Below are 20,972 nucleotides of genomic sequence, written 5' to 3' on the forward strand. Positions count from 1 at the left end.
GCTTATTATATTAACATTCACGGATTTGGTGGCTTCAAGTCCGCCGTCTCTAGGATATTTTCTCGTGTGGCCTCTGCCCCCCTTTTTCTGGAGTCTGGGTATTATATATGTCCGCAAGCGATGTACGGTGTGAGCTCGTGCGATAGAAGCGAGGTTGAGAACGCTTTCGGTGCCGGTGTACAATACTACTTGGTCCGAGTTGCATTCAATTAAGTATAGTAAGGCGAGCCAGGACTTTCGTCGCTAGATACTCACGAACATGCCTTGTGCCTCGGCGGGTGCCGCGATTGCCGTACTGTCGAAATCTCACGAACATCAGCTTTGCATCACTCATGGTGTGAAGCAGCTCAGGGTGATGTCATGTCAGCGAGAATGTTTACACAGGTCCGAGTCGGCAACCGCCAAGTAGCACATGGCCATCGATCGCGCACAGCGGGAGACAGCGGAGGACAGCAGGTCACAATGATTGACAGTCTATTGATGTATTTTCTTCGGAGTAATTATGATTAACCCGGCCTTGCAATTGATACAGGTTGATATGCTGCAAAATGAGCGAGCAGATGGCGTTGGTGCGTCTGATCCTGAGTTGCGTCTATCGGTGGTCAGCCATTCGGTTCCTTGATGGCATTGAATTGTTTTCCTTATACCGAGCCCTTGCCAACTTGTACTCGCATGATGTACTTCTCGCCGCTACCAACATCAGAGGCTTTGCCGGTCGTACGGATGCCTCGGCACCTTTGAGGGAACTCGGAAGAAATGATAACACTGAAAGTGATTGTGTTTAACCTCTGGTTAACGTTTGACTGGATGATTCTGCTTTGTGGCGTTTTTGTGTATACCAAAGCGCCCACAAAGCAGGTGATTCATTTCGGGTAGTAAGCGGCAAAGATGAAGATGTACTTCTCCTTTGTTTGTTTCCCCACCCTCGGTACCTGATTCGCCACGCGACAGCTGACAGCTGTCAAGGAAGCAGCCTGTCATATGCGGCAATTTCAATTCAAGTCGTCTGTTGATATGAATCATTGCAGGCACACCTTAACTTCGGGTTCTGATCAAGACGGGAGTTTTTCGCAGTCTCTATAATTGAACGAAAACCAAGCAAATCACATACAAATTCCTTGAAAAATAAAGATAAGACTAGAGAACGTGTAAAGTATGCGCTAAGGGAGTTGATACAGATGACGTAGCCGTATAGAGAATGTGCTAAGATAGGTCTAAAAAGCGAAAGAGTCTATAGGTGAATAATAAAGTGCCCATGACGCCCGTGGTGCGTCAATGCCGGAGTCAAATCTTATCAAACGATACAAGAGAAAAAGAGGAATTGCCGCTTAGTCGCAGGCAACGGGGCAATCATTCTGCCAAAGTTCGTCAGATGGTTACCTATCATGATAGAAATGGGCCACATACCTCCCGGGTGAAAGTGAGCATATGGCACGTAATGTATCCTTTGGCGAAGCCTGCGCCAGCGTATTCGAAGAGATATTGCCACTTGCGCTTGAAGATCTCGAAGGAGGCAGCGTCCTTGAGCTCTGGGTAGTCCTTGGCAATCATCTCCTGACGAACGTTGGCTTCCAGCCGCCTTCCCCACTCACGGAGTGTCCGTGGGTAGTCTATGGAAAAATCAGCACATGTAGACCGCACCAATTTGGAGACTGCACTTACGAGCAGCGTGGTTCTCAACTCCCTCAAGGGTGAAGCGGCCTTCCGAGCCAGAATTAGCCGCCTCAATCAGGGCAGTGGCACTGGGGAGACACGAGTTTGGCCACATGTACCGACGCATAAAGTCCTCAGGCCTGCCGCACAATTAGCCTATGCTATGAAGGCACCTGCAAGGGGAACTCACTGATAGCCGGAGTATCTTGATTCTGGGAAAGTCGAGGCGCTGACGACAACTGTTGCATCTCGAGACTTCAGTGCGTAGTCAACAAGCTTGAAGTAGTTGTGATAGTGCTGCCCACGCTGTCAGTACATGATCTCATCGTCGTCAAGAGTATTGCCATACCTTTGATCCCACGTGCTAAAAACAAATCTCGGTCAGTAAATGAAGGGCAAACACAGCGCAGCTTAATTACCTCGAGCATCTCGATGCTGACAAAAGCATCAAAAGCTTTCTCGAATGAAGCCGGAATCTCCCGGTAGTCCATGAGATGAACACGGATAGAGTTCTCATATCCGGCCGCCTTGATTCGCTCTTCGGCAAGTGCCTTCTGCTCTTTTGAAAGCGTCAAGGTGTCCACCTCACAACCGAAAGAACGGACAGCCTGTGCAGTCGTCATTACTAACAGCGTAATGCATATCCGTCGGTCGTCACATACCTCAATGGCAAGACCGCCCCATCCGGAACCAAACTCGAGGATGCGGTCACCGGGCTTGACGCGTGCCTTGGTAAGGACGTGGCGGATCTTGCGTAGCTGAGCCGCTTCAAGATCGCCTGGCGTAGGCCCGACCGTCAGATCACCGCGAACTCCGTTCTCGGCGTCACTCCATAGACCGCACGAGTACATCATCTCGTTACTCAAGAATGCCTGACAATCGGCTCAGTTGGGCGATAAAATACGTGGAGGCGAGGCAACATACCTTGAACAACTCGTTCGACTGATCGTAACTAGCAATCGCATTCAAACGTGCCCTTGACCGCGTCTGGCCAAGGAACGCGTTCGAGATGCCAGAGAGGGCTGATGAAATGCGGGCTATGGTTGGCGTGAGCCCGTCCATTCCAGCCTCATTGTCGAGCCAAAGCTATTCAAATAACACGTTTAAACAGACGAACGCCGGAGGAAATAAGACGGCAACTTACGTCCATAACAGACTTGAGGCTGTTGACTTCAACCTCACCCATCATGTAAGCTTCACTGACTTTTAGGGTGTTAGGAGCTATAACGGAAACAGAACCATTGTAAACATACATCCGAGATCCTGCGAGCTAAAAGAGCGTAAACTCATCAGCCACATGGTGAGCTGATCTAGGACAGAAGCACTCACAATAATATCCGCGTCCAGAAGTCGCTGCTGGTGACTTTCATATAGACTTCGTTGCACCCCTTGGTGTGCGTCCCGAAGTAGTAGGTGCCCTCTTGGTCAACGACGGTGAAGTAGCCCTTGTGAACCGCCTTCTCCATAGCGGCAAGGACGGAGCTACGAGCTAGACGTGGACGTGTTAAAGCGGCGCGCAAGGGTAACGCGTGAGGCTCACTAACCATAGCTGATTAGGAAGTTCTTGGGGCTAGGGAGGATGATGGACAGCGACGAAGGAGTCGAGTAGAAGTTCTTCTTGGAAGAGAACGAAAGAGAAGAAGAGGTGACTGTGTCCAGCATGGTGATGAAAGTGTGTTTAAGCGAAGGAAGGAAGAAAGATTGGGGAACGAAGGACGAGAACGAACAGGGGGAATGGGTTGTCAGCGAACGAACATGACGATCTTATATACATGACGGAGGGCGGGCATACTCACAAGATCACATCTGAAGAGCACAGGCTGGTTTGACCTCGGCAAAAATAGAAATTGAATTGATGGGTGGTGAGCCTGAATGTGGTGGTTCCGGGAGATTCACGGTAAAATGGAAATAAAGTAAATCACGAAAAAATATTCCGCAGGAAAATGCTCTGTGACTGGGAACGGGGAGATCATAGCACTTAGAGCGCCTGTTACTTACAGCAGGTCTGGACGGCCCGTCGTCTCGTCCACACCCACGGAAGAGAAGACAAGAAGCCTCCCTGGTAGGTTTCTGGGACGGACTGGGCGAAGGAGCTGCGAAGGAGCGCACCGGCTAGCTAGGTACGGACCCGGCCAGGCTGGCTCCAAGTAACGGTTACCGAGTCCGTTTCCCTCCTCACTGCAGTTGCGCCATTTGGGCTCTTCGCCGTCTCTGCGTGAGATGGGATCTGAAGAGAAATAGGTTTGAGACAACATTACAAGAGCCCTAGAGGCTGCAAACCTGCAGCTAGGTCGTGCCAGGCCTTCACGACAGTGTATTGAGAGCCAGGTTTATTGGTAGGGCCATTCGTAGAAAGTATCGGACACAGCGATCGACTCGGACGCGTCTCAATATTGGTAACAAAGAAACAATAGACTTTGGTCGGATCTCTTTCTTGATCGACCGGCTTGGCAGTCACACCGCCCAGTGATGGCAGATGACAAGGGGATCGAGGTGCTCGAGGGATGGAAAATATTAATGAGACTGGAACTGTGAAGGAGATTGAACAAAGTGCCCACTGACGCCGCTTGACAGTTCCCACGTGGCTCCCACGCATGAGTTCATCTTACTCCCACTGCCGACGAGCCCTGTCAATATTTGCCATCTGTGTTCCTAAACCAACGGACCCAGTAGCTGGAGACCGCCAGATCTACTCTCTGAGAGTCTCTGCACTCATCCACTCGCCGTATCGAATTTCGAAAATAATCCAATATTTACTCGCTCGGTCGTTTTACCGTTCTTCTCCTCCACATGCATTTTGAGTTTTTACGTAGACAGAACACGCAGTTCCAATGCCCAGCCGAGATCTTTGCACCACTTCAAGATCAATGCAGACACATGCAGATGCGCACTCACTTCGGCGCGGTTTACCCAGGCCGTCTGTTGCGGCAGGCGGGATCCACGCTCAAGCGACGCCTCCCATCTCGGCCGTCGTAAAAAACCCCTTTTTCGCTGGGGCATCTCGTGCGCTGCATGCGGTTGTATCATAACTTGTCGTGACACCTCCCCTCGAGTCGACAGCTCAACTGCTCCATGGGAATACCTTCCCCTTCTCTTCGCTCCTCAGACTGATCGACATCCGCAGGCACCCGCCTAGTTTTGATACGAGCCTCCGACTAGTGACCTGGCCAGTGACCTCCAATGACCTGGCCCGCCAGATCTCATCGTTTTTCCTACCAACGCAATCATCAAACCTCATCATATTCCAGCCGGCCCTCTGATATCCGTCCGAAGGACGCGATCTGTCGGATTTGCACTTTGCGCCCCAGATTCTTGTATGCAAGATGTAAGAAAATGCCGATTGGTAAGGGAACCAAATTATTCTACGTGTCCAACTCTTATTCTGACATCATCGGCAATCTATCTTGAGTTTGAGCTCTGTTAAACGTCAAGAGCCGGCGTTGATCTTGTCCATTTGGTAACTGACTCAGATAGGGTCTGGTAGGGTTGTCGCGTCTCCATACGCGAACAGTCGCTATCTCCGTCGACTAAGTCAAATGTATTGAGAATGAGCTGCTCGTACACGTGGGATGGTGACGCTTCTACACCAACTTGTCAATTGTATGCAACCTCTGCTTTGACGTACTTCGCAACTTTTTGCGCCCCGGTATGCATTCAAGTATGTGTTCAAAAAAGTCCCACTGGATTTGTTTCCTGGGATAGTGCAAAAGCACCGGGTTCGACTCGGAGGCGATAGTGTTGCGGACTATTGTTGGCCTATCTCAGACCTACATAGTTGCATGGCTCCAGAGCAGCCGACACCGTCGGCTTCAATAGAACGACCACACCCACAAACTCTCATAGAACAAGAACCACCGACAATACAATGGTAAAAGTTAATTTCTTAAGTCAAGTCTAACACACAATCGCCCCAAACTCTAATTCTAGACGGACGCTGACGGACGCCAGGATCATATATCGTCCTCCGTAAAGGTTTGAAATTGAGGCGTGGTGAGGCAGTGATTGCTTTGTTTTCCAGCGCATCCAATTGAATACCGACCTGAGCTGCACCTCAGCGCCGCAATCTAAGCGGGCGCTTCGTGGCACCCCAAAAACTTGGGAAATTGGAATGAAGTGGGCCAGCCGCTTTGCGGAACATCCGATGTGAGCACAAGTATCGTCATAGCAGCATAATAGCAAAGACGGCCTTGTGCTCTCGACTCATTATCCCAGGGCGTAACGTAAGATCTTTCGAGCGGTCCTCACACCACCATGCAGTCATATGGAAAGCCTATCTACCACCAAACAGCACTTATCAGAACATAATGATACCTTCTATTTTGCCTTTTGGCTTTCACAGGAATATTGTACGGCACATTGGAACGTGATGGCGTGGGGACCTTCGCAATGGTATGGGCGATTGGCTGAGCGGGCCGCTAATTAACGGAAACGAAGGCACCCAATGAAACCGTGCGCAAACCCGTGCGACGATCTCCCTGAGGACGGACCTTGCATGTGCATCTTGCATTGGTCGTGCGCGTGAACGGCAAGCGACCGCTCGCATGGACGGGGAACGTAGGTGTAAAAACCTTAATGCATCCCGGACCACGTATCCGGGAGCCTCACAGGGAAACGCGGCGCTAAGAGACATGCCAACATGCCAATCAGGAATGAAATATTCCGCAGAACAAGGCGCAGAACAATGGTGTCTCTTGCCTGTCGGGTCGCTCTTTTTGAGCGATTTCAGCGGGCGATCCTCACCCACGACTTCGGGACACCGTCTCAGTTATCCTGAAGATGCACATTTGGGTGCATAATTACGCACTGTAGACGCTTGCTTCATGGGCAGACCCAGAGTCCCGTCGGGCTGGCGCTCATCATAGTCCAGGGGGAGCTCGGTTAGTAAGGCCTCACGCCAAAAACAACGAAAACAGGAGCGAACAGAACACCGTCGCACACTGATCGCCGCCCCGCACCGTCGGGCGATGCCGAACACGCAACAATGATGGAGCACAGATTCTTCCCTAAATTCCGTCGTGTCCTGGGTATCGCGGGTGTAAATAGGAATGCGGACAGCCCGAGTGGAAGTGGAATGGAAGGGCACGCGGCCCGGGGCGGTGTGCATTGCATGGATTCATGAAACGCAGCTTCAACGCCAAAGACGTAAACGAGCTACGGGCAATGTGCGCTAAGCCCCCGACTCCATGGTTTCACAACGCAGAAGGGTAGCGGAGGAGTGTAGCTCACTGGAGCTGGAGACTCATCTGGTTTCCATTCTGTTCACGGCAACATATGAGTAAATGCGGTCACGGAGATATACATGAACTCCGAAATACAAAAAACATAGCAAAGATCCGTAGAATGGTGATACGGCGTGATGACGCTTGCAATACTAGGCGACCTGTGTCCCTGAGCGAGCCTCTTGCGACGCCGTCTTCAACGGTGCGGTTGTCGGTGCGAAAGCCGGAGTCGTCGAGCTGTAGTAGATGCGCCTCGCAACATCATCGACGGCCCAATCAAGCCCGGTTATGAGGTTATCGCCCGTGACCGCACTGCATGGCCAGATCGTCCAGTTGTGCGATCGGATGCTAGAGAGATCGAGTGCCTGAAGGAGCATAAGTAGGATGTTTCGGGTATCGTCATGGGAGGACATGAAGTTGCTTAAACGACAAGAGTAACTCACGTCACGAATTTCGGAGTCGGTCAGCGAGCCAGCTATGTCTTGCTTGTTGGCAAAGACAAGCAGTGAGGCACCGACGAGTCTCTATAGTAGCAGGAGTCTCCTTGTTAAGTTGACACAAGGGCATATCAAAATTAGCTCACGTCCTCGAGGAGAAGACTGTGCAGCTCCTCTTTGCAGTCCTTCATGCGCATGCGGTCGCTTGAGTCGACGACCCACACGATCGCATCTGTCTGTTCGAAATAGTTACGCCAATATGGACGCAGGGTCCGCTGACCACCGACATCCCCTTTGACAAGGAATATAATCAGTTATTGGGAGGAGTATATCAGGTGCAAGAGCACAGCATACATATGTTCAGGGTGTAACTTGGGGAAGAGAACAAGGTCAGATGGAGAACAAGACAAAACGCAATGAAACATGACGTCAAGGGACACACTTTCTGTGGACGAAAGTCTTGATGTTGAAGCCGAGCGTAGGGCTGACCCTCATGATATCCTCCCCATTGAGTTTCTTCAGGATTGTCGTCTTACCTGCATTATCAAGACCGCTATTGTGGAATGGACGTCAATGAGCAATGGACAAGGGATGCGCGTAGGACAACAGGGGCATACAGAAAGAGAATGCGCATCTCCTTCTCCTTCTGCCGCGACTTTCGGATGATTGTCAGTAGTCCCATCTTGACCTAGCGAAGCAACCACGAAGATGACACGAAGATGACACGAATGGAACAGTACTGCTGGCTTGATATGACAACAAACTTTCACAACGTATCAGCGAGCCGATATCGAGTCAGCTTGCAGACGAGAGAGCCATTGGAGGCGGCACCGGCGATGACTTTGAACACAAGAACGCGAGCATCTGCTTCCGGATGCGGCACTCTTTGTCAGCACCGATAACTTGCAGATTCTTGCTCACGGCAGGGCACTCGCTGTATATCCAAACGGCTTACCCTACTTCCGCTCCCTTAGCCCACCCGATCTCTTGTCTCGTAGCATCAGCGAGCAAAATCTTCCAAAATGGCACCCAAGAACAAGGCAAAGAAGGGAAAGAACACCGATAATGACTACTGGTCCGTCTCAGCTTGTCATTTTGCTCAGCCAGATCCTTCACCCATGTCTATCTAGGGACAAAGTAGGCGAACCCGTCCTCAACAACAACGTCGCAGGCCAAGATGATGCTGGATCGGATGACGATACGCCTGCCCCCCGGAAGGGAGCGACGTCCGCATTTGCTGCCCTGCACCAGGATGACATCCCCAATGAAGAGGAAGAGGAGGACTTCGGTGGGCTAATGGTACGCTTATTCATTACTAGTGCAACACCGTGATGTCTCAGGCCCTCGCAGTCCATGATCAAAAACCAGTCAAAGGGCAAGAAGGACAAGAAGAAGCTGAAAAAGGCCCAGGCTTTCGATGAGGAGAACTTGAACGCTGACGGGGACGCAGCAGCGTCGGCTGAGTCCAAGGGTCCAGTCGAGATGACTGCCGAAGATCTTGCCGACGAGGAGTGGGGTCCCACAAAGGACAAGAAGAAGGGCAAGAAAGGGAAGAAAGGGAAGGGCGCCCCTGCTGAGGACGCCGAGCCACCTGGTATGTATGCTTGCTTTTGTAGTCGCGACTAATTTGACCACCCGTTTCTAGCTGAAGCTGAGGAGGCTGCTCCCGCCCCTGCTGCGGAGCCTACTGCTAATGGTGATGACGGCGAAGATGATGCTGGTCCTAAGGTGTTGACGAAGAAAGAGAAGGAGAAGCTCAAGAAGGAACGCGAGAAGGTGAGTTTCGATACATAAATTAAACTATGCGTTCTGATGTATATCTCGATCTAGGCGAAAAAGAAGGCACAGGCGGAGGCTAAGAAGGGAGTACCTGAGGTAAAAGAGGCTCAGGCAGAAGCCGAGGATAAAGAAGAGGAGGCAAAGGACGATGCCGCAGATGGAGATGAAGGTGGCGAGGGAGGTGGCAAGATAGACTCAAAGAAGAAAAAGAAGAAGAAGGGGAAGAAGGACGACGATGCTGCTGCTCCGGCATCTACCCCAACACCTGCCGCAGGGAAGAAGAAAGCAGGCGGAGGCATCAGCGCTCTGAGGGCGATGATGGAAGAGAAGAAGAAGTTGGAGGAGGAGGTACGGAAGCGGGAAGAAGAGGAGAGACGTCGGATCGAGGAAGAGGAGCGTCTGGCAGAGGAAGAGGCAAAGAAGAAGGAGGAAGAGAAACAGCGGAAGAAGGAGAAGGAGAAGGTATGCGATCAGCTCACATCATACTCGTCTTGCATCTGACCAATTCAACTGTAGGCTAAGCGCGAGCAGGCGAAGAAGGAAGGGAGGCTGCTTACGAAGAAGCAGAAAGAAGAGAAGGCGGCGGCTGAGATCAGGAAGAAAGCACTGCTCGCTTCCGGAGTGCAGATTGAAGGACTGCAACAGCAGGCCGACGGTGTACAGGCACCGAAGAAAGTGGTCTATGGCAATCGCAAGAAGAAGGGACCGGCTGCCCAGAAAGGTGGATCGGCTACTCCTTCGTCGAGGGCGAGGACGCCTGAGCCCGAGCCCGAGCCCGAGCCTGAACCGGAGACGCCTGCTACTCCCGCTGGAGCGGAACCCGAGAAGGTGACAGCTGCTCCTGACGTCAAAGATGAATGGGACGCCAGTAGCGAGGATGAAGCACCAGCAGCAACTCCCGCTGCGGAGAGCGTAAAGGACGATTGGGATGCTCCCAGCGAGGAGGATGAGCCTGCTAAACTTGTAGAGACTCCTAAACCTCAAGGTTCGTCACATCTCTGAACCTATCATTTCTCTATTCACATTGGTTATAGCAAACGGCAAGCCAACCGGGGCTCAGAAGGTACCGGACGCTGTGAAGCCAACATCTACTACCGCAGCCAAATCTGAGGCAGATGAGGACTCCGAGTCGGAAGAAGATTCAGAGTCAGATTCATCCGAAGAGGACTCCGACGAGGACTCATCCGAGGAAGACTCAGATGAAGGTATGACAAACACCCAGCGTGTCGCGGCACAGCGCAAGGCAGAGGCTGCAGAGCGGAGGGCAAAGGCTCACGAAGCCGCCCTTGCGGCGCGGAGCAAGGACAACCTGCGCAGCCCTATCTGCTGTATCTTGGGTCATGTCGACACAGGTAAAACGAAGCTGTTGGATAAGGTAAGATGGTTGTGTGAGTGACGATATCGCGAAACTAATTGCAATGCCTCGTGACGTCGACGACTGTAGATACGGCAAACGAACGTCCAGGAGGGTGAAGCTGGTGGTATCACGCAACAAATTGGTGCTACCTACTTCCCTGTTGAGGCCATCAAGACTAAGACAGCTGTTCTCAACAAGGTTAGTCGCGTGCGAGATCGTAAATCTGCGAGGTGCTGATGCTCGGGACAGGATGGCAAGCAAGAATATAAAGTTCCGGGATTGCTCGTCATTGATACCCCCGGACACGAATCCTTCACGAACTTGCGGTCCCGAGGTAGTTCGCTCTGTAACATCGCTATCTTGGTAGTCGATATCATGGTTAGTACATTTCCTTAAGTATTGAACAACATCATGGTTGATCTTTTTGTAGCACGGTCTTGAACAACAAACATTAGAGTCTTTACGCTTATTGAGGGATCGAAAGACTCCATTCATTGTTGCACTCAACAAGGTGAGCGTGATGACACTTCTTTAAACTTGATCTAGGTTTTAAAGGGATTTAGATCGATCGTTTGTATGGGTGGGAGCCCACCCCTGATGGCGCTTTCCGCGAATCACTGGCTAAGCAGAAGCAGTTTGTTCAACGCGAATTCGACGATCGCATGCAGAAGACCATTATCGCCTTTGCCGAACAAGGTTTGAATGCTGTTCCCTACTACGAGAACAAGAACTTTGCTCGGAACGTTTCGCTGGTGCCGACATCTGCTGTCACGGGCGAGGGTGTTCCCGACATGATCATGCTCCTGCTCAATCTTACGCAACAGCGTATGGCAGATCGCCTCATGTACCTTTCCGAACTCGAGTGTACGGTGCTTGAGGTCAAGGTCGTTGAAGGTCTCGGTACAACCATCGATGTTGTCCTGTCGAATGGTATACTGCGAGAAAGTGACAAGATCGTTGTGTGTGGTCTCAATGGGCCTATCGTCACTCAAGTTCGCGCACTGCTGACTCCCCAACCCTTGCGTGAACTGCGTATCAAGGTAAGCCGCACAGAGATATAAGGCTTCGAAGTATAGCTAATAAACAAGTAAATAAAACAGTCAGCCTACGTCCATCACAAAGAGGTCAAGGCAGCTCTTGGTGTCAAGCTCGTCGCCCCTGATCTTGAGAAAGCCATTGCTGGTTCTCGTCTGCTTGTCTGCGGTCCTGACGACGATGAAGACGACCTCCGTGATGAAGTCATGTCGGACTTGACGTCGCTGTTGAATTCCATTGATAAATCCGGTCGTGGTGTCTGCGTCCAGGCCAGCACACTCGGTTCCCTCGAGGCTCTACTCGACTTTCTGAAGGTCAGCAAGATTCCAGTGTCGGGCATTAACATTGGTCCTGTGCACAAGAAGGACATCATGCGTTGCGCCACTATGCTTGAGAAGGCTAAAGAGCTCGCTGTCATCCTTGCTTTCGACGTCCCCGTGGACCGTGACGCAGACAGGCTTGCGGAGGAGATGGGTATTCGTATTTTCAAAGCCGACATCATCTATCACCTGTTCGACGCGTTCACTGCTTATAACAACGAGATCATGGAGGCCAAGCGCCGCGATGCTGCTCCTCAGGCTGTATGGCCATGCAGACTCAAGACCATCGCCGCGTTTTGTAAGCGTGACCCCATCATTCTCGGTGTCGACATTCTGGATGGCACTCTGCGCGTCGGTACTCCGCTTTGTGTAGTGAAGATAGACCCCACGACGCAGAAGAAGGAAATTATTGACTTGGGTAAAATGTGAGTTTCCGGTGATGAAGGAAAGGACAGCAGCACTCACGCCAGGAATAGCACGTCCCTCGAGATCAACCACAAGACCTTCGATATAGTCAAGAAGTCGCAAGCAGGTGGTGGTGTCGCCGTCAAGATCGAGCATGCCGTGTATCAGTCAGCCAAGATGTTCGGCCGGCACTTCGAAGAAAAGGACGAAATTATCAGCCATATCAGTCGCCAGAGTATCGACGTGCTCAAGGTATTTTATCGCCATTTTTACCGCCGCTAGATCCGATGCTGACCACATGGTACTTCAGGCTACATTCAAGGCCGATGTATCGAACGAAGAATGGCATCTTATCAAGGCTCTCAAACCCGTATGGCTTCGTTCCACGCATTCAGCCACATAGAGCTAACTTTATCTTCCACAGCGCTTGAACATCCAATAAAGGGTTTAGTTCAAATCAAATCCTGGTCATGTAGCGTACTTTGAACATATACTTACTAGGTAGCTCGGCCCGGAGGCAATCCCACGGTTATCTTGTATCACATCATAGGTTGTCATTACATTTGTATTTATACCGCACAGATACGATAGCAAATTTTCGCCCTTCTATTTCCTCCTCCTGAGCTCCCGAGATCGTTAATTCCCATTCCCATTCCCTACGAAAGAAACGATGGCCGAGGACCTCGCCAGCGTTGCCGAAACGACAAAAGTTCAAACTAACACAAGCGACGCAGAAGATCGGACGACAACTTGCGACCAAGATGCCCTTCAATTGGTAATGACACGGTGGATAACAAGGGAGAACTATGCAGGACGTTGATGCTGCTGGGACTATTTACTGCGATAATCGGTAACGTCCATTTTAGTGGTACAACTGGTTGGCTGCGGGTATCCCTGTCTGTTACTGTGCTCCTCCACGCCGTGTCCTAGTGCTCCCAGCCTAGCTTGACCGACGTTGGGAAGAAGGGGTTCAGGCAGCAGGGGTTGAGATCATACCGCTTGAACCTGAACAGCGCTCAGACCTGCGTAGGGAAGCCCCCAGTGTCGCCCACTTCATTTAAGCTCCCTCGGGGAGCACTTGATGGAAGTACTGACCTGCTATGTTTTTGCTCATATAGCAACAGCTCGGGTACAAACAGGTGCGTGTTGTCTCCCTCTCCCAGTGTTGTGGACAGACTGTAAAGACGTGGGAGCTAGCAACTGCACCGGACATGGCATCTTTTGGAAAGTTTCGCCGCGAGCTTCGTGGCCCTAAACTTTATCGGAGGTGTTAGGTAGGATTGGATTAGATCTGAGAGATCCTATCTTGCATAGGGCGCAGCTTACCGAAAAACTTCTGCAGATCGGTTCTCTTCCTTGGTCTCCAGGCCGGTGGTCCCGCCGCAGTATGGTTAGTCCCGTCACACTAGCCCAATGACCGACGATCCGAGCAAAAACTAATTGGCGATCGCTCGTTCCATTAAGGTCGTCCTATCTAGTCACGCTGGTGTTCATGTTCATCACCGCCGCCGTGCTAGCCGAGATCTGTTCGGCTCTGCCTCTGAGTGGGTCAATCTACATCTGGGCAGCCGAAAGTGCGGGACCCAAGTATGCTCGTTTCTTCGGATTCTTGGTGGCGTGGTGGGCATGTACCGCTTGGATGACGTTCACAGCGAGCAATTGCCAGGTTAGTGCTGCCCTGAATCTCAAAACATTGTGATGAGCTCCTACTCATACTTCTGCGCCCCGAAAGACGACTGCCAACTACATCGTCTCTCAGCTAGCTATATGGGATATTTACTTCCCTGGTGGTGTCGGAAACGACAACATTCAATGGCGCGCTCTCATTTGGGCCATTTCTGAAGGCATGCTTCTTCTGTCGGTTGCGATGAATTACCTTCCGCCGAGGGTTTACTCTACTGTCTTCAAATTTGGCGTCTTCATCATCATGCTTGACTTCTTTTTGTGTCTTATCTGGTTGCCTATTGGCGTATCAAAAACGTACGGGTTTAGAACCGCAAAGGAAGTATTCACGACGACCTGTGAGTTGCCTCACCATTGTTCAAAGTGGCCGACGTCTCAAATACAATAGATAATGGCACTGGAGCACCGCCAGCTTGGAATTGGATATTATCATAGTATGGCCTCCTTTCAAGATGAAGAAACAATATTTACGGTCTCCGTAGCTTGTTTACTGCAGGCACTTTAACAGGATTTGACGCTTCAGGTCACATCGCAGAAGAAACTCAGAACGCAAGGTACATGTTAAATTTCCTTCTAAAATGTATAAGCCACATTTTGCTTATACATTTATTCAGTATCGTTGCAGCAAAGGGCATTTTGTCCAGTGCCATCGCTACAGGACTGCTTGGTTTCGTGACAACTATATTGTTCCTGTTCTGCACGCCGGATCTCGATACAGTCTTTGCACTGGATGCTCCACAGCCGTTTGTACAAATTTACGCTTTGGCGTTAGGGCAAAAAGCGAGCATCTTTATGACCATTATCGCCGTGATTGGCCTCATAATGGTTGGTAGTCCCGCTCGCCGCCTTACACTCATGTTAATCATCCACCCAGAATACAACGGTGGCGATCATCGCATCTTCGAGACTTGTTTATGCAGTTGCCAGGGACGGTGTTCTTCCGCTTTCAGGGTGGATTGGAGCCGTTGATTCCAAGGGTCAACCTCGGAACGCAGTTACAATCATATACATCTTCGCAGCGCTACTTCTCTGCACGATCCTTCCCAGCCAGGTCGCATTCACGTCGCTTGTTTCGGCTGGTGGCGTTCCAACTATCGCTGCCTACGCGCTGATTCCTCTCCTCCGTCTCGTGTGCACTCCGAGCAATTTCCAGGCGTCTCATTTCCGTCTGGGAAAATGGGCCAAGCCGTTCTACGTCTGCGCATTCGTCTTCAACCTTCTCGTGTTCGCTGTCAGTACCTCTCTACCTCATCTTTCCCCGCAAGCGACTTTCTTCGCTAACGTGTGTCCAGGTTGACATCTCGCCCTTCTATTTCCCTGTCACTGCGGAATCATTCAATTTCGTACGTCAATTCGTTACTCTCACCCGGGTCGGGCTGATGTCTTGATCAGGCTGTCGTGATTTTCGGTGCTGTCTCAATCTTCGCCGTCGTTACCTATTGGATCTTCCCTGAGCATCAGTGGCTCAGGCGCGAGCAGATCATGAAGGCGCTGGAAAATACTGACAATCTGGTTACTAATGCTTCTGGTGATGTGGACGAAGAGGACTGAGGAAGGGGATGGCGAACACGGTATATACCGAAAGGGATGCTCATTTACAACAAAACAATCATCTCACCCGCTACCCGCTGTATATGTCGAACCTTTATTTTCTTGACCGGTATCTCTAGACTGAATACGCTTGAAATTAACTGTGTGCATGCAATTTAGCCACACATGTTTGTCTTCGTCAAACCACGAATAAAGTCGGCGTGCTACGAGGACCCAACGCTGCGGTGGCGCCGTGGTATGGGCTGCGTCGGGCTGCACACAGCACTCGATGGAAGATCATCTACGTTACCAAGACTGTATCCTCAGAATCCATTCATTGGAAGTAGCTGCAATTTAAGACTGTTAATATCACCTTGCTGGCACGACTGCCAACCCACCTAGACCAATGAAAACCCCATAAATTATGTATATGTATTATGTGACCTTGACAATATGTAGGATATCATGTCTAAGTGTAGCAAAAGAAACCACGATTGCGAATGCCTAGTAAGTCGCGGCAGCGGGGTTCAAGAACGGATCCTTGCTGAAATCCATTGCGAAGCATCCCCTCGAGAATGTCTCATTGCACGAGAAACACCAGTCGCGGGTGTTATTGATCGTCCGGTACTGTTTTTATGCCGGTCAGCTCTGCGCGGCGAAAACATTTGGAGATGAAGGAGATGAAGTGGGAGACATACGGCCAGGTTCGTGGTGAAGGTTTCGAGCGACACGCGGTCGTTACCCCACATCGTGAGCGAACGAAACTCATTGTCGTCGGTCCCGTTCTTGAACTTGAGGCTCAGCTCGGGTTCGCCGTCCTTGCCTTCAAACACCTCAAGCGCCAAGGCCGATGCGTAGTTGGCTGCAGTGCGTCATACGTGTCGTTTGGTAAACCGTAGAGCGAGGCATAGAGATAAACACAAGTACGTACGAATGCCGGCAACATCGGGGTCCTTAACTGTAGCATTGGTGACGTTGAAGAAGCTGATAAACGGCTGGTAGTCGATAGTGGTCAGCGCGAGCTTTAGCGGGCTCTCATTGGACGTCATGTTTCCCATCGCCCAGATCATCTCCGGAATGAGGGTGCGAACAGCGACTAGAGGAAACAACGGCGTTAGCATATGTGGCATTATAAATTGACAGTAATCCAAGATGAACTCACCCTCTCCGATCGCGTTGATGGGCTGCGCATTGAAGACTTCGCGTTGTTGCATATTCGCAAAATGGCGAGCTTGCTCCAAGAAAGTGGGAGGCAGAGCCTTGCGATAGCCCTCATCGTGGGTGGACTGCACGTTCATGTAATCGTAGATCTATAAGGTGTTAGCACGAGCGAGGAAAAAGACTCATAAGGCCGCAGCTCACGTTATACTGTCAAGGAACAGTCATTTTGAGTAGACGATCTAGATGAACCCGACTCTTACCATGTTCGTGAAGTTCGTGTCCATGCTGCCAATGAACGGCTTAGACGCGTTTAGGAACGGAGCAGCCTCCCTCTCCATGTCCTTCCAAACAGAAGAGTTGAAGGTCCTGTTTAGGTGGGACTGGAAATACTGAACGCTACCATCAGGGACTGGCTCCGCCTGACGCAAGGTCGAAAGACTCACTGGGCAGTCGATCCAAGGCGTCAACATGGGGTTCCCGTCCTGCATAATAGTCTCCACTGTACGATCATCAGCGCTTTATCGCGAAAAGACAAACCTGATATATTACCTGGAATGTATTGGTACCCGTGCAAAGGTGCCTCGACCGTTGACCCGTTGTGCAGTTTGATTGCGGCCGTCTCGGTAGGGGGATACAGGCCCTGAAGCAGACTGTACGCCGAGGTGACACCGGCGTTGCCTCCACCTCCCTCTGCACGAACACGGAGCTGCTGCATGTCAGCATTCTCAGGGTTGATACCCTCGATATGCGACGACGAATTGGAGTCGAGATATGCATCACGGAGGAAAGAACCAAGCTGGTACTCTTGATTCTGGTAGACGGCCTGTGAGTGACCTAATGTGCAGTCCACAAAGTGCACCACATGTGGGACTTACCGCTCCTAGAGACGTGAGATACGCTTGCTGCGACCTGTACGTTAGTGGTTCCTGGTAGTACAGCGTTCTGTCGCCGTGGCGAGCAAGAACGATGACACCAATAATACCAGCAGCAGCAGAAGTGGCGTTGACCATTATGTAGACGGGTTGGAGAGGAATTAGGGATAGGGAAAGGAGGACTAGGTTGTGAGAAAACGAGAGAAGTTGGAGTGGACGGATGGTATGCTCTCACTGAAGTACATGGCGCATATATACCCAGCAGGCTGCAGCAGACCTCAAGGAATACGGTGTGTTGAGAAGCGGCCCTAGGCCGTTGATATTGCTATTTCAGCTCCCGCCAAGATAGTTCCAGGAATTTGTCAAGAAACACGGCTTGAGTCTGAGTCGAAGCTGGGAGAGAGACAGGTTGAAGTCTTCCGAGTGACTGGGCTCGATCACCTAGTGACCTGAAGATATTGGAAGTCGTGCCCAAGTCGGACTCAGAGTCACGAAGCAAGCAATTCAACGCTCAGCCAGCGCTGACGCCCAGATCTTAGAAATCATTCGGACGTCTGCAAAGCGTGGAGAGCAAGGCGAAGCGAAAGCAAGGCAGCGAGGAAGACATTTGATTCAAACAAGAAGCGGGCCTTGACGCGGTTGTTCTCGGTTGCTTGACCAGTAAGTAATCGCGGCTAATGGATTAAAGGGCAGGAGAACAATGAGAGACTTTGGCAACGACTTGCCGAGAAACACTTAAACCTCGAATACAATTGACTATGACAAAACATGCGAGAACACATACGTAACACCTCCCAACGAAGCGATGGTAGAAGTAGATAAGATAGCTTGTAAAGGCGTGGACCGTGGGCAAACGTTCAACGTTCAAACCCCTGGTGGGAGATCTCTCGGAGATCTCGTAAGTACCAAAAGATCCAATGTGAACACAGCTACAGCATGTAGAGCCCGCAAGGCCTAGAACTCAAACTAGCTGCGAATAGGTTACCACATAGTGTTAGCCCCCAAGGGAGATAGACGGACGATGTGCGCTATTGCGGTGCGTACTCCAAACCGCAAGCGATGAGTAAAACGAGGTGTGCCGTTAGTGACCGCGGTTTTCCGGGGCTTGCACGAAGCCTTTTAGGTGGAGCACAATGGCATTCATCTTCCTCCTTCGAACTCCAATCCAAATATTTCTTCCCCATCGACCACCACGACCAGGATAGATTAGGACACAATGGGCCAGGACAGCTACTACATCGGCGTCGACGTCGGCACTGGCTCCGCGCGCGCCCAGCTCGTCAACCAAAAGGGCGACCTCATCGCGTCCTCCACCCAGGAGACCATCACTTGGCGCGATAACAGGGATCATCGCATCTTCGAGCAGTCCACCGACGACATCTGGTCCAAGATCTGCATCGCCGTCAAGGAGGCCATTTCTCAGAGCAGGATCCAGCCCTCCGATGTCAAAGGTCTCGGCTTCGATGCGACCTGTTCGCTCGCTGTGTCCGATTTCGACATGAAGCCCGTCACTGTGACCAAGGGGGAAGAGCTCGGCCACAACGGGACGCGCAACATCATCCTCTGGGCTGATCACCGCGCCGAGAAGGAGGCGGAGCTTATCAACTCCACCGGCTCAGTTGTGCTAAACTATGTTGGTGGAACTATGAGCGTGCGTTGACGTCTTATCTCAAGATTTTATGTCGCGTAATTCTGACGTAGCCGTTGCATAGTTGGAGATGGAAGTGCCGAAGATCCTCTGGCTAAAGAAGAACATGAAGCCAGACCAGTTCCAGCGCTGCCAGTTCTTTGATCTGCCCGACTTCTTCACATATAGGGCTACGGGCGTGAGCACGCGTTCCTACTGCTCCGTAACTTGCAAGTGCTCGTATGTTCCCGACAAGGGCTGGCAGGCCGAGTTCTTTGAGAAGATCGGTCTTCCCGATCTCGTAGACGCTGGCAACTTCAAGCAAATGGGCGCCACCAAAGGCGATATCCTTGCAGCCGGCTTGCCAATTGGAAACGGCCTCTCGAAGCAGTCTGCTCAAGAGCTCGGGCTCGCCGAAGGAACTCCCGTTGGTAGCGGCCTGATCGACGCGTAAGAGAGATTAGAACATGTTAGTCCATATCGGTCTGATGATATCACTTGAAGATACGCCGGCTGGATGGGTACTGTCGCAGCTCGCTACAACGAGAACGGAAAACTCTCCGATTATGTCCCCACTGTCGAGGATGCTGGTCACCGCCTCGCAGCTGTTGCAGGGACAAGTACCTGCCACATCGTCCAGGTGCGTATATTGATAGATGAGGTCAATGGCGTAGGTTGACTGACACGATATAGAGCCCCGAGGGCGTCTTCGTCGATGGAGTATGGGGACCGTACAAAGTGCGTCCGGTCATAAAGCACGTCACCTCTTACTCACGAATGATCAGGATGTTGTCTTCCCGGGCTGGTGGATGAATGAAGGTGGCCAGTCGTCCACCGGCCAGGTAAGCGTGGACCATCAATACTCAACAACTGCATTCTCACTTCAAATCATTAGCTCATAGACTTCATCATCACCTCCCATGTTTCATACCCCAAACTGGTTGAACGTGCCAAGGAGGAGAACTCCAACATCCACTCAGGTGAGCTTGCAAATGTTGACCATGTTCACCGAGTGACTCTACTGACCCTTTCATCGAGTACTCCTTGAGATCCTCGAGAAGATGAGACAGGAGGAACATTGCGGGACACTCACTGAGCTGACCAAAGACATCCACTTCTACCCCGACTTCCACGGTGAATTTCTTCTAAAACACTGAGTTGCTCGTAACGTAACTGATCAAACCAAACTTCAGGTAACCGATCCCCCATTGCCGACTCCCGCATGCGCGGCTCCATCGTCGGCCTTGAGCTGGTAAGTCACACATAACAAAACGGCATCAATTCCAGCTCATCAGTATTTATATACGAAAAATGTAGGACAGCGGCCTCACCGACCTCGCGCGCAAGTACTGGCTCTCACTTGAGGCCATCGCCCTGCAGACGCGCCACATCATCGATGAGATGAACGGCAAAGGCCACAAGATCAACTCCATCTACCTTTCCGGCGGCCAGGCCAAGAACATCCCCATGATGCAGCTCTTCGCCGACACGTGCAATATGCCCGTCGTCCTCCCCTTCTCCCACTCGGCCGCGGTTGTCCTTGGCGCCGCCATGCTGGGCAGGATCGCTGCAGAAGGTCACCTCCCCCGTGACAAGCAAGCTGCAAGGATGTGGGAGATCATGGTACGCTCCGTGGTTGATTCTCTGCCACTTCTCACTGATGGCTGTCTCAGATTGAGATGACTCCTCCCGGAACTATGGTGCCTCCAGCTGCTACGCCCAAGGTTAAGAAGCTTCTGGATGCGAAGTACAAGATCTTCCGCGAGACGATTGATATCCAGAAACGATGGAGGAAGGAGATGGAGGAGGCTTCAAAGTAGAGAACCGAGCAGCTGCCCGCTTTGATTCCCTTTGTACTCATAGTCATAGATCGAGAATACCAAACAATTATCGC

The 20,972-nt window shown here is 51.3% G+C and overlaps 6 protein-coding genes across 6 annotated transcripts; 3 read left to right on the forward strand and 3 right to left on the reverse strand.

The window, feature by feature from the left end:
- Positions 1-1,069: 1,069 nt before the first annotated feature.
- Positions 1,070-3,379, reverse strand: CONPUDRAFT_81694 (cyclopropane-fatty-acyl-phospholipid synthase). The gene is made up of 11 exons (XM_007769401.1): positions 2,983-3,379; positions 2,907-2,923; positions 2,798-2,856; positions 2,578-2,739; positions 2,316-2,525; positions 2,073-2,261; positions 2,003-2,017; positions 1,844-1,950; positions 1,663-1,793; positions 1,408-1,610; positions 1,070-1,355 (listed from the first exon to the last, which is right to left on the reverse strand). Exons 1-11 carry the CDS (start codon positions 3,198-3,200, stop codon positions 1,329-1,331), a joined length of 1,338 nt encoding a protein of 445 aa, XP_007767591.1. The 5' UTR covers positions 3,201-3,379; the 3' UTR covers positions 1,070-1,328.
- Positions 3,380-6,865: 3,486 nt separating this feature from the next.
- Positions 6,866-8,113, reverse strand: CONPUDRAFT_103006 (GTP-binding protein). Its single transcript, XM_007769736.1, has 6 exons — positions 7,927-8,113; positions 7,752-7,862; positions 7,664-7,680; positions 7,456-7,601; positions 7,316-7,396; positions 6,866-7,237 (listed from the first exon to the last, which is right to left on the reverse strand). The coding sequence occupies exons 1-6, from the start codon at positions 7,989-7,991 to the stop codon at positions 7,025-7,027; spliced, it is 633 nt and encodes a 210-aa protein (XP_007767926.1). The 5' UTR covers positions 7,992-8,113; the 3' UTR covers positions 6,866-7,024.
- A 129-nt stretch (positions 8,114-8,242) lies between these two features.
- CONPUDRAFT_81697 (uncharacterized protein) lies at positions 8,243-12,807 on the forward strand. Its single transcript, XM_007769404.1, has 15 exons — positions 8,243-8,384; positions 8,440-8,608; positions 8,660-8,903; positions 8,955-9,085; positions 9,140-9,550; positions 9,605-10,073; positions 10,123-10,463; positions 10,533-10,643; positions 10,695-10,823; positions 10,876-10,956; positions 11,009-11,485; positions 11,546-12,225; positions 12,277-12,457; positions 12,516-12,575; positions 12,630-12,807. Exons 1-15 carry the CDS (start codon positions 8,332-8,334, stop codon positions 12,645-12,647), a joined length of 3,555 nt encoding a protein of 1,184 aa, XP_007767594.1. The 5' UTR covers positions 8,243-8,331; the 3' UTR covers positions 12,648-12,807.
- An 890-nt stretch (positions 12,808-13,697) lies between these two features.
- CONPUDRAFT_89607 (amino acid transporter) lies at positions 13,698-15,439 on the forward strand (the record flags this gene model as incomplete). The annotated part of the gene is made up of 8 exons (XM_007769737.1): positions 13,698-13,871; positions 13,938-14,226; positions 14,277-14,322; positions 14,371-14,442; positions 14,503-14,713; positions 14,763-15,119; positions 15,181-15,231; positions 15,281-15,439. The coding sequence occupies 8 exons, from the start codon at positions 13,698-13,700 to the stop codon at positions 15,437-15,439; spliced, it is 1,359 nt and encodes a 452-aa protein (XP_007767927.1).
- Positions 15,440-15,526: 87 nt separating this feature from the next.
- Positions 15,527-17,589, reverse strand: CONPUDRAFT_164798 (phosphoglycerate mutase-like protein; the record flags this gene model as incomplete). The annotated part of the gene is made up of 10 exons (XM_007769738.1): positions 15,527-15,765; positions 15,817-16,045; positions 16,117-16,280; positions 16,350-16,514; positions 16,581-16,728; positions 16,781-16,786; positions 16,840-16,968; positions 17,023-17,078; positions 17,129-17,390; positions 17,455-17,589. 9 exons carry the CDS (start codon positions 17,587-17,589, stop codon positions 15,923-15,925), a joined length of 1,188 nt encoding a protein of 395 aa, XP_007767928.1. The 3' UTR covers positions 15,527-15,765; positions 15,817-15,922.
- Positions 17,590-18,617: 1,028 nt separating this feature from the next.
- CONPUDRAFT_103014 (Pentulose kinase) lies at positions 18,618-20,972 on the forward strand. The gene is made up of 10 exons (XM_007769739.1): positions 18,618-19,102; positions 19,164-19,528; positions 19,583-19,718; positions 19,772-19,816; positions 19,864-19,920; positions 19,974-20,058; positions 20,117-20,212; positions 20,272-20,330; positions 20,396-20,701; positions 20,752-20,972. Exons 1-10 carry the CDS (start codon positions 18,668-18,670, stop codon positions 20,896-20,898), a joined length of 1,731 nt encoding a protein of 576 aa, XP_007767929.1. The 5' UTR covers positions 18,618-18,667; the 3' UTR covers positions 20,899-20,972.

Source organism: Coniophora puteana (assembly GCF_000271625.1).
Source record: "Coniophora puteana RWD-64-598 SS2 unplaced genomic scaffold CONPUscaffold_5, whole genome shotgun sequence".
Lineage (NCBI taxonomy): Eukaryota > Fungi > Basidiomycota > Agaricomycetes > Boletales > Coniophoraceae > Coniophora > Coniophora puteana.